The following is an 11,817-nucleotide window of genomic DNA, read 5'->3' as shown; positions in this document are numbered from 1 at the left end:
TGACCATTCCAACTGCTTCCTGGAACAGATAGCTAAACTAAAAACACAACAAAAAAACCCCACATCAACAGTCTATTCTTTCTACATCTCAAATACTTACAAACCAAGCCCTAACCTCATTCTGGGTCAATACCTCTTAATATCAGTTTTTTTTCCAACCTTGAAAAGTGAATAAAACTTTGGTTCTGCTTTAATTCTTGATTTCTCTGTGAAATCTTTCACAGTAGGTATACAAGCCTGGGACCTAAAAAGGTAGATAGAGACTGAGGAACCAGAGGAGCAATACGGTAGACACAGGCTAATGAAGGGGAAGGAAGTGGGTGGCAGTAATGGAAGAAATGAATGACTGAGCTGAGCGCTATAGAATAGAGAAGTTCAGAAAGGTGACAAAGTCCAAGGAGTAGCCATGGAGGGAGGGCTGAAGTGAAGTGATGATGAATTCAATTGAAGAGAGAGTTGGAGGAAGTGGGAAGACATACTTTCCCTAAAAGTTTCCCAAACCTTCTACCTCCTTATTGAGCCAACTATGTACAGGGTATTGAAGGCATTCTTGAAAGACGAGTCTTAGGATGAAGGGAAAAGAAAAGGACCGGATTTGAAAGAAGAAAACTCCAATAGTAGCCTTGCAGAACCAAAGAACATTGGCTTTTAAGTGAGCATACCCAGATTGAAATTCCAGCATCTCTACCTAGCTCCCTTGTCTTTGGGCAAGTCAACCTCTAAGTCTCAATTTCTCCATCTATAAAACAGGGAGAATAGTCAGGAATGGTGGTGCACTCTTCTAATTCCAGCACTTGGAAGGCTGAGCAGGAGGCTCATAAGTTTGAGGCCAGCCTGGGCTTGTCTCAAAAAATAAAAAACAGGAGTAATGACACTGGTTTACCTACACTGCAAGGCCTTTGTTAAAGTCCTGTGATTTAATAAATCAAAAAACACATCATAATTTTGAAATCTTATTAACTGTACAGAAGTTTTACAAGATTTTCAGTAAATACTTAAACACTATGTTTATTATTATCATGAAATCAGAATTGTATAATGACAAAGCTTATATTATAATTTTGGAATACAAGCTTATCCTAACTGTATTGGGGATCAGTAAAGGAGAAAAATATGGACAAATGATGGAGTAGTGACTAGTGTGGCAAATAAATGGGTGTGTGTCACTGGCATAGTCCTTCTTGTCACATCAGGGCACAATAGTTTATATCTCTTTCATTATGTTCCACAGTGCCCAAGAGTCTTCGGGACCTGGTGTCAAGGTGGTAAGTCCTGCAGCTGTTCCAGGTCAAGTGGAAGAGGGGTCACCTGACACACCTTCCAGTGGTTGGGGCTTTTAGCTGCCATTGCTCTGTCACTGCCCCAGGGGTAACTGTAGATTGCTGACCCCCATCCACCAAGAGCTTTTCCTGGTCCTTGATTGAACAATGCCTCCTGAAACCTTGACGCAGTGCTGTCCTTGGGTTCCCAAGTGAACACACTTGAAGGTCAGCATTGTTCACCAAGCAGGATAACTGCATCAGTGTGGTAGGTCTGGACAGTCTTCATCCACCCACCTCTCAGCAATGGCATTGAACTCAGGCCACCAATCCAGTCAGAAACTTTGCATATTCTCAGTGCCTAATCATTTTGGAGTCAGGAGACAAAGCTTCCATTCCTTTCCTCTTAGGAAGCTTCTTATTCCTTAGGGAAATGCATCTACCTCCTCCTGTCACCAGCTATGCATAGCAAGAGATATTAGGAGATGGGTCTTTTTGGCTACCAAGATCTTTCCCGATCTTCCTCAGGACAATGTACCTTTTCCAAGTGTCTACTTTTACTTCTGTATGATTCCTCCAAAGATGTGCTTCTTTAGAGGAAAAAAAAGCTGGAAAATGTTAAGATTTGTGTCACCAGCCTCTGAACCCAACACACACACACACACACACACACACACCCCGCTTGTCTGCATCTGAGTACCAGCATTAACACTATCCTGGGTAACTCTGTTTTCCCCTATTTCAATTAAGCAGACAGGGATTGTCAACTCTGAGAGCTCCATGACACCATCCAGCTCTGATCTTTCCCTATTCATTCCTTCAGCACACATTTGTTAAGCTCTTAATGCTAGGTGCTAATGCTGGGGTGCAGGAGTGAACTAGACAGACAGAAGTCACTGCCACCCACAGGCCTGCTGTTCCCATCCCATACAAACAGCTCCCTGGGGACACATGTACTTGCAGTCTCTCTTATTACCCAACCCATGTTTTTGAGCAAAAAAAATAAGTTATAGGGTAAATTATTGGCAGTGCTTTGTAAAACCATTCTCCCAGTCACTCTGCCCAAGGGAACAAATCGCATTTGCATTTTCTTTCAGATTCTCTCTGCAGACTCTATATAAAAGGCAGGAGAATGCTCCGGGTGAAGCCAATGCTTTGCAATGTGGGACTCCACTGCCTAGCCAGCTGAAAGCATTAACCAAGAAGCAGCTTTCTGGGGTGACTGAAGCTTCCTTTTTGTTAGCACGCCACATTTTGCAAACAAGAGGGAGAAACAGATCAACCCGAAAAAGGATCCATGGGGCTCTTGCAAATCACTCTCTCTGCTGCCATTTCACACCCCCAACTTTTCCCCAAGCCCTGCCACTATCACTTCCCCAAATTAAAGAAAGTAAGGACTCAGGAAACCAAAAGTCTTTCTTCTTTCCTAATTTCCTGCCTGGTATTAAATCATCCTACCATTCAGCTCTCTGGGGTAAGTGCACAGGAATTCTTGGACTATCAGCAATAGATTACAATAGCTACTGAGAATTTTCTCAGTGGTACTGCTGCACCAGGTGCAGAACAAAGACTTTGAGGTGGGATGGAACACAGAGTGTTCTAAAAGCAGTGAGGCTGAGGGTGACATGAGGTGAGGAGGCAAACAGGGGCTTGTCGCGGTGGGAGCTTCCAGTGAGAGGCATGGGGCCCTGACTTGATTCTGGAGTTGCTCTGACTCATAGTTTTCTGTCAGTCCCCAAAAGAGAACAGAGAGGAAGACTGCTTAGGAAACTGGAACTTCACTGTGCCTTGAATAAAAATTCAGCCAATCCACTTTCACAGCAAAGTGTGAGGACTAGCTTGCACCGGCAGTAGGCATATGTAAATCCACTACCTGGGGTAGGTTGTGTGCCCCAATGACCCTGAGGCTGTGCTCACCAGCTCTGAAACTGACACAGCTCTCTGTACACAATCTGCAAAGCACTCTTGGTTGATTTTTCCATACAGGTTTCCATGACAATGTTAGAAACCTTTTACAGAAGAGTCCCGGAGAGGTAAATGGACTTGCTCAAAGCCACACAGCTAGATAGAAACAGAGGCAGGCCCCCGGCATTCTGACACCATCTGGGGCTCTTTCCTCTATTCCAGGTTATCCTTTCTTTCTCCCCACTCCTCTCTTACTCTTTCTTTCTTTTCTATTTCTTCTTATTTTCTGCCAGTACCTCATTCTCCTTAATGCCACCCAGCCAGGCCAGCACAACCTTTACTTCATATACCCTAGACTTTAACCTTGAGGTTTCCAAACACTTGTTGAGAAGGAGTCGGAGCTTAGAAAAAAATACACAGTTTGTGACTCAACAAGCCTGGGGTGAAATCTAGAACTCTCTATAATGATGGGTTCAACAATATTTAACTATTTGGAAATTGTGGATGCCTTTGTTAATAATAGAAGCTATGGACTCTCTTTCTAGAAAAAGACACAATCACATAAATGTGGATGACAACTCTAGATGGTTCTTGAGGCTGATGCAAGAGCCAGGCATGGACTCTACCAGCCCACTTCTTCCCACAGCTGCCCAGCATGTCTGTCATATTCTCAGCCCCTTTTCGGGAGGTTCTAATAGAGCCATGCACCAGCAGCATAGGTACCAAGCTGGACAAATTCAGCATCTCATTCTCCCAGACCCACTGAATCAGGGTCTGTGCTCTAACAAGTTAACTGTCCAGGGAATGTGTAAGCACACATGCAGTCTCTGTGAGTTTGCTCCAAAATGTACCTCCAATCATCCAAGTTCAAAATCTGCCCAACCCTTAACCTCACTTAAATGTACCACCAGGAGCCTTCCCTGGGGCCCTCATCTGGGACTCTCACAGCTGTATCTCTGGTTAGTTCAAGTATTCTCTGTCCTTGGAGTTTCCCTCAGGTCAAAGGATGCTAACAGTTTAACAAAAGACTGTCAGAACAATGTCTTTGTCAACTCTTCAGTTTGTTTTCCTAAGACCTCCCACCTTCACAAGGATACTTGAGAGTGCTCACCTTGCCCTACCTCCATCACACTGCTCGGGCCATCCTGTGCAATGCAAGCCCCAAACAAAGAAAGCAGTTTTCCTCTACTGTGCAGCCCAGGGGCTCTGCAGAGTGATTTATTCTGTTGTCACCCACCACATCATCTCTCTTCTCTCCTCACTAGAGCATCTCCCACATTAGAACTCAGGCACTGATCCACTAGTGCTGGCCCAGAAGACAGTCTAAGTGATAAGCCCTTAGCTTGGTGCAGATACAACACCCTCCCCTCAGCCAACCCAGGACACTGCAGGTGAACCTTCCTCTTCTTTTTCCACCATAATGAATATCCTTGGACCTGAGACAGACTCACCCCAGAGCACAGGAAAGGCCTGGATGCTCGAAGTTTGGGGTGAGCACTGCTCAGGTTTATTCTGAAGCTTAGTCTTACTGCCCACTCTAACATCTGTTCTGGAGAGCAAGTTTGCTATGGGGTTCATTCTACCTTTCCCCAGTCCCCTCCCTGGTGCTCTGCACAGGGTAGGTGCTGCCTGTATGGATGTTAGGTTCAGGAGATGGTGGGAGACACGCAAAAGGGCACTACTTGGAGAGCCCAGAGATGGATAACCAGTGCAAATGCTGCCATTAGTCTTCTATATCACCTTGGGCCTGTCACCGCCTTGTTCTTGTCCTCAGTCCTCCATCAGAGAAAATAAATAGATCATCGTGAAGGATCAGTTCCTGCATGACATCCTGTGAAAGAATCATGAACAATCCTGGTCATTAAAAGAAAAAGGGTTGCAGAGTAGAGGCCCCATGAATACCAGAGTAGAGGCCTGGTTCACCTGGAGTCAAGAGCTCACCTGGGGGAGGGCAGAAAGGAGGCGCTGGATAAGAGGCCCTGGGAGACATCTAGAAAGGGCCTGGCAGGGGCCAACTGTTCATCTCCCTCTTTGGCCTGAGGTTAGGGGGCATCAGAAGCACAGACGAGGGGACCTTAAGCAACATGAGGAGGGTATCAAACAAATGAACTGCAGAAGTGGCCTACCAAGGTCCCAAGCATTGGCTTCTGATCTTTCTAGAAATCTCACTTTCACTTCTCCTTTCCTCTACTCCTGACTCTAAGTGGGAGTCTGCCACAATGACCAGGATATATGTGGAAGTTCCTGGAGTGGGGGAAGTCCCAGAGAGGAAGGAAGGAATTATTCACCAAGAGAAACTTTCCAGTCTTCATCTGTGTGTTAATGGGGAGGGGGCCCAGGGAAGCCTGGGATTCTGAGGAATATTAATGCATGGATTCTCACTGCCCAGCCCCCTACCTTCTCCCTGGGCTTTTCCCTTGGATGCACCAAGAAAAAGCCCAGCCCAGGCATTTGTGAAGCAGTTCCCAGCATTAACCCACGTGAGAGCTCCTGGCTGCAGGCCCAGCATCTGGAATGCAGGCTCCAGCCAAATGCGTAGTCTCTAGCAGGGTCTGGGAACTTCCAAAGCTGCCTCAGAGTGGGGATTTCCGTGTTTTTCTCCTACCTTCTCATTGACCTAACAGCTGGAAAACAGCATGTTTGTTGACAGCAGAAATGGAAGAGAGACAGACCATCACTCTCCATAGGCTTTTACCCTTCCATGTCTGAAGTGGCCAGTTCACTTTTTGAAGATGATGGCTCTCCCTGTAGTAGGGACACAGCTGCCAGTACTCTGAAGTTTGTCTGAATGCACAGCAAAGCCAGGAACTTTTCCCTGTCCCCATAGGCCAGCTGTTTTCTGCTGTAAAATATGGCTTCCTTGTACAGAAAGAGGAGTGGGCACTACACAGCCTCTCCAGGTCCTTTGGGTCCAGTATTCTAGGAGAGATAGTAATGGGTCTGAGTCAGGAGAAAGTTGTTTAGAGATCTTGGTATCTTTTAACTTGTTAACCTAGAGAAAGTCCAAAGAATGACTGGATTTCATGGGGAAATGGAACGAATCCTCTGAGTCCATAGGACACACTCATGCCTGAGGGGCAGGACTCTATCACTATGAGGAAAAACTTCTTGGAAGTTAACGTGCGATGGTCTGGAAAGAAATAACTGTAAAGCGACAGTGTCCAGTCCCAGAAATATTTTATTCATTTAATAAGAATGGAGTGAGCCATGGTTAAAGGACTGAGTCAAAGGCAGAGGGGTTTCAACACTAGTAGGGGAGAAAAGGGAAACAAGCAAGAGTCAGGCAGAATGAAAATAAGGTTCCAAGAGAGATGCAAGCAAAGCAGTACACAAGGCAACTTGCTGTCCTTCCTCCTGTCTTGTTGTAATTCTAAGAATCTAGAATGTTCTCCCTATAGAGTCTCTGCACTCATATTCTTTAGGAAACTAATAGCCATCATGAGACATCAAACTTAACACTCTGGAGCAGGGATTCTGAAATCAGAGTGTCCTGGGTGGGCGTCTCAGCCCCGCCTGCTGTTTCCTGTGTCACTAGACAGTGAACTTCAGCTTGAACCTAAGGACAGGGTTGTTTAAAGACTAATGAAACAGTTTTGGAAACACCTCAGCATGACACCTGGGTCCTGGTAAGCACTCAGTAATGCCATTACCAGCCACTTACCATGGACCAAATATAATCATTTGTTTGATACAACTCATTTCTTATAACAAATGTAGTGATCGGCAACTATTTTCTTCCAAGAAGTTCCATGTCTTTATAGACATTGTCTCAAGAACTGTTGATGAAAGAAGTGTGTTAGGTTTGTCTCTGCCTATCAGACCAATGCACAGCAAGTCTCAGAAGGATGGGGCAGTAGAGTAAGGGAGTCAAGAGATCTACTTTGCCACTGACAGGTCTCACAGGCTCCTACCATATTTGTAAAAGACAAGAGTTCATTGCAATGAATTCCAAGGTCTTTTAGTTTTTATTACTAAAATCCCATGGTTTCTGAGGAAATCTAAGGCGGAACTGCACAAAGAATTCAGGCATTCCAATTCCCAAAATAAGGTTCCTCAGCTCATTCATGCTCCCTGGAAATCAAGACAAAGCTGGGAGAACAGCTACCATCATGGGGATGCACTTCTTGCCTGCCTGCTGACCACAGGTTCCCGGCTCATACTGGCTTAACCACAAGGAATGTTTCCCAACACCCCTTTAACTGTCTACTAGTTTGGAAGACACTGAGCACAGAAGAGCCAGATACATGGCCAGGCAGCCAATTGGAGACTTGTGTATGCTTCCTTCCAGAAGTATATCACAGTAATGATAACACAAAACTATGGGGTTTCGCTACCTGTGGTGTTTTCCAGGGCGCCTTGAGCAGGTTACATATATAATCCTTCTGAGCCTCAGTTGCCTGGTCTGAAAAATGGGGATTAACCATATCTATTTACCATTAGTGCAGAATTTAAAGACTTAACATTTGTAGAGGGCTTAGAATATTCCTGGCACAGAGTAAGCACACTGTGAGTACTACATGGAATTTCTTTTGCAGCTTGATTTGATTTATTGTTTCTTCCAAGTCTGTAATGTCACAAGTCATAGAAATTGATTCAATTTTACAAAACCCTACAGTTCTGTAAGGCATTCATTGTGCTGCCACTCTACATTTTAAAGAGCAATGGATTTAATACATGATAGGGAAGCCCACCAAGGCTTCAGGGCCCTTTCTCAGCTTGAAGGCCCCTTGGACTGTGGCCTGAAGGTGGGTCGGGGGAAGCTAAGACTTGCTTTCATCTCTCTTGGGATCTCAGGTCCTTTGCTTTCTTCCTTTGGCTTTAGAGAAAGTGGATCCACTTCATTCACAACTGTGGTCAGTCTTTTCCCCTTCCCCTCCCTGCCCTGCTTCATTTAATCTTAGAAGTGGATGGAAAAAGTGCCAAGTTCTGACCCACAGCTTCCCTCTTCTACTTCCTGGAAACCTCCCAGGGTGCTGCACTTGCTCAGCAAATTCAACATTCCACTTCACTTCATCATTCATTGAGAGGATACTGCCTGGCTCCACCCTCTTGGCTTTCAATAAAAAGCAGAGACAGAGCCACCAGAAGAGCAGAGAGGCTGAGACCAGTCCAGAAGCCTCCAACTCTCGCACTGAAGCTCACTGTCATTCTACACTATGAAGGTCTACACGCTGCTTCTATGTCTAGTGCTCACAGCAGTAGCCATCAGCACCCACGTGCTGGCTCAGCCAGGTAAGACCCCTGCCTCCTTTCCCCAGGAGTGCATCACCCCATCTCTGGATTATCCTGAACCATCACAGCACAAGGGGCACCCACAGTCTCACCTTGACCACTGCTTTTCTAAGATAAGGCAGCTCAGAGGACAAAGAGTGACCTCATTTGCACAGCTGCTCCTGGGCAGAGCTTGAACTAAAATTCCAGCTGTGGACCCCAAATCGCATTCCTTCTAGAACCCAGTTCTAGAAATAGCCTCCTACAGTTACTGCCCCTGCTGCTATCAGCATCCCAGGCCTAGGGACCTGGACGAGGGGCCTGGGATGGAGGGTATGCAGTATATTTCTAGATACAGGGGAGAGGGGGAGGAGACCCAGAATCTGGTCTGTGCTTTCTTTAGCCCAGCTTCCAGGGACAGCACAGGCAGTGGGTATCAGAGGTGCTCATGACTACACAAAGATTCTTGGAGTCTGAAATGAGGCTGTAGGCAGGGTCCTCAAGTGATCATCTTTGGCCCTGATAATTTGAATTATTATCCCCTCCTAATGACACTTTTTAAAGTTACTTAGTTTAAATAGTTCTTCCTCCATTACCAATATTACATACCCATTTGATGCAATCTGTCAAAGACTATATTCCAGCTCTAACATACAGCAGAAGTATTGGGATTTAATGGGTTCTATCTCCACTCCTTCTGTCTCTTTGCCTTCTCCTCATGACTCCTTTTAGTTCTAAGATCAGAAGCAAGTATCCCATTTTAAAATGCCTTTTCTTTGTGGTTTATTTTTCAGATGCAGTTAATTCCCAAAGCACCTGCTGCTATTCATTCACCAATAAGAAGATCCCAATGAAGAAGCTGGTGAGCTATAGAAAAATCACCAGCAGCAAGTGCCCCAGAGAAGCTGTGATGTGAGTTGAACACACAAGCCCTTCCTACCAAAACTCTTACTCAGGGAGCAAGGGATAATCCTCAAGAATTTAGAGTCACAGAGTTAACACCTTCTAATCCAATAACTGATAGCTCCTTCTGAGAAAACTGAGGCCAAGAAGGAAAAAGGTGTCTCCCAGCATCACTCTCCATGTGGGAGCTTATTCAGACTATCCAAAATTTCATTAGCCTGAAGTCAAGATGACTTCCCTTGGGAAACCTGCAGGAGCAGCCTGCTCTGGTTCCTTCCTTCCATCTGCCTTCCTCCTCTAGATCCCATAGCAGCCCCTTGGTACAGAATGGGCTGCACTTGGGCTGGCAGAGTGGTTCAAGTAGTAAGAGCACTTGCCTAGCAAGCTTGAGGCCCTGAGTTCAAACCCCAGTGCCACCAAAACAAAGAAAAGAAAAGAAAGAATAGATTGCACTACTGGACTGAATCTGCAGAGGCACTCATCTAACTGTGTTTTCTCTCCCCTCAGCTTCACAACCATACAGAAGAAGGAAATTTGTACTGAACCCACAGAGAAGTGGGTCCAGGACTACATTGCCAAACTAGACCAGAAAATGCAATTCAACCAGAAAACCCAACTCAACCAGAAAACACAATTGGACCACAAAATACAACTGGACCAGAAATCAACTCAACCAGAAACTCCAACACCTTTGTACAATAACTCCACAACCCAAGAACCTATAGTTAATTTATCTACCACTAGCTTTCCCTCAAAAATCTCTAACACTACCATGACAGTAACTAGTGTAACAGTAAACTAGAATGACATGAAACATGATGCCTTAAGTAATGTTAATCTTATTTAAGTTATTTATATTTTAATTTTATTTTCCATGAATACTAGTATTTTTTTAGATACACAAACTTGGACTAATTGCTTTCCCTCTGTGAACTCCGATTCTATACTTGTGACATTGTAAGGGTCTTTGCATAGATCATGAATGCAAGAATTTTGTGTTTTAAATTCCAAGGCATTATTGGAATGTTTCTATGGAAATGAATATTGTATAACTATTGAACAAAATATATATTTTTGTACAAAGCCTTGTCTTTGGTGTTTTCTTGAGGGAAATCACAAAGCTGAGAGTATGAGCCTGGTGGAGGAAAGAGCATGATTCCAGAGCATGGGACTCATGTTTTGGAAGATTGGGAATGCAGATTTGCCTGATCTTTTCCACTGGGTGGTTCCATCTCAGTGTCTATAGAAAATCTTTAAGATAGGGCCCAACCAGGCATTCTAGTAATACTGTTCCAGTCCCCAATATCAGCTGCTTTGATCCAAGCGACTTTTGCTTAGCAAAAGTCCCAGCCCTATTCCTCCTCTTGCAACCTATAGATAGTTGCAACTGCAATATATTCCAACTGCTCCTTAACTAGGATTCCTAACTCTAATCTGTGCCCTCCAATTTTGTCTCTAAACTGGAGTCATCTAGACATTCCAGGTGCTAAAAATCAAGAGAAGACTTATCACCATCAATAAGATGCTCAGATTATTGTTTCATAGAGAAGGAAACACTTCAACTTTTCCTTGATCAATGACTACATTTTTCTAGAAAAATTATAGCATCAGCAAGAAGAGAAGGTGAGTAGCAGCAAACACTGGAGGCAGAAATGATTATGGTGTGTATATCAAAGAGGGAGGAAACCAACCACATGGCAGCAGCACCTAGTTTATGTCGAGTGATGGAGATTTTAGAAAAGAAGGTTAAATAAAGGGTTTTGAATGTTAAGGTGGGTAGTTAGTATAGTACCTAACTTTATAGTTTAAAAGGGAATGTTGAAAATCTTTAGTCCAATGAGGAGGAATGTCCCATGTTTCAAGGTTCAGAGGTGAGATTCGGAAAATGAAACTTACCGACTTCGTGCAGACATGAAGTAGGGTTGCATAAAAGACTCCAGTCCAGAGAGAGATGAGGGTTGAATATGGAGCCTAAAAAGCAGCCTTGGGGAAGAATGCACTAAGGAGAGTGAAATGTTGAATGTTGTATGTTGTAGATGGAGGAGAAAGACCTGTAACATAAGACATGGAAGCCTCCTCTTCACCCCACATAGTAAGGGGGCAGTTTCCCTTAAAATTGAATGCACTTCTCTCCACCATTGTCCCCCATCTCAGTCCCAGGAGCCTGGTGTCATCCATTTAAGTGCATGGATCGTCTCTTCCTAAATATCCATCTGAGATCTGTATTCCCTTGCATGATGTTTGACACACTTTTGGGGCAATTGATCCACCTGGGCACACAGTCCACTAAGGAGAGCAAGCATCTTACTCTAGCAAATAAACTCTCATGATACTCACCTTCTCAACCTGATGGGGAGATGACCATTGTCAGCTAAACCAGGCAGTGCCTTTGGCAACATGAGGTGCTGGGGAGAACCCTGGCTGGTAAGAAAGACATTGAATTTTACTTCCAGAACTGGTACTGACTCACTGTCACTTAGGATAAGTCAGGTATTCTGAGTCTCTGTCAATAAAATGGGGAAGATAATGTGCTACACAA

The 11,817-nt window shown here is 44.5% G+C and overlaps 1 protein-coding gene across 1 annotated transcript; it reads left to right on the top strand.

Moving 5' to 3' along the window:
- The first annotated feature begins 8,246 nt into the window (after positions 1 to 8,246).
- Positions 8,247 to 10,361, top strand: LOC109674458 (C-C motif chemokine 2-like). Its single transcript, XM_020151410.2, has 3 exons — positions 8,247 to 8,396; positions 9,170 to 9,287; positions 9,786 to 10,361. The coding sequence occupies exons 1-3, from the start codon at positions 8,321 to 8,323 to the stop codon at positions 10,078 to 10,080; spliced, it is 489 nt and encodes a 162-aa protein (XP_020006999.2). The 5' UTR covers positions 8,247 to 8,320; the 3' UTR covers positions 10,081 to 10,361.
- The last annotated feature ends 1,456 nt before the right edge of the window (positions 10,362 to 11,817 follow it).

Source organism: Castor canadensis, chromosome 11 (genome assembly GCF_047511655.1).
Source record: "Castor canadensis chromosome 11, mCasCan1.hap1v2, whole genome shotgun sequence".
NCBI lineage: Eukaryota > Metazoa > Chordata > Mammalia > Rodentia > Castoridae > Castor > Castor canadensis.
Note: the sequence above shows the minus strand (reverse complement) of the source record. Positions and strands in the feature narration are given on the sequence as shown.

Excerpts from the sequence above, each read along its gene's own strand:
- LOC109674458 (XM_020151410.2), top strand. The coding sequence starts at position 8,321 with ATGAAGGTCTACACGCTGCTTCTATGTCTAGTGCTCACAGCAGTAGCC. Across the intron at positions 8,397-9,169 it reads CCACGTGCTGGCTCAGCCAG|ATGCAGTTAATTCCCAAAGC; the intron begins GTAAGACCCCTG and ends TTTATTTTTCAG. Across the intron at positions 9,288-9,785 it reads TGCCCCAGAGAAGCTGTGAT|CTTCACAACCATACAGAAGA; the intron begins GTGAGTTGAACA and ends CTCTCCCCTCAG.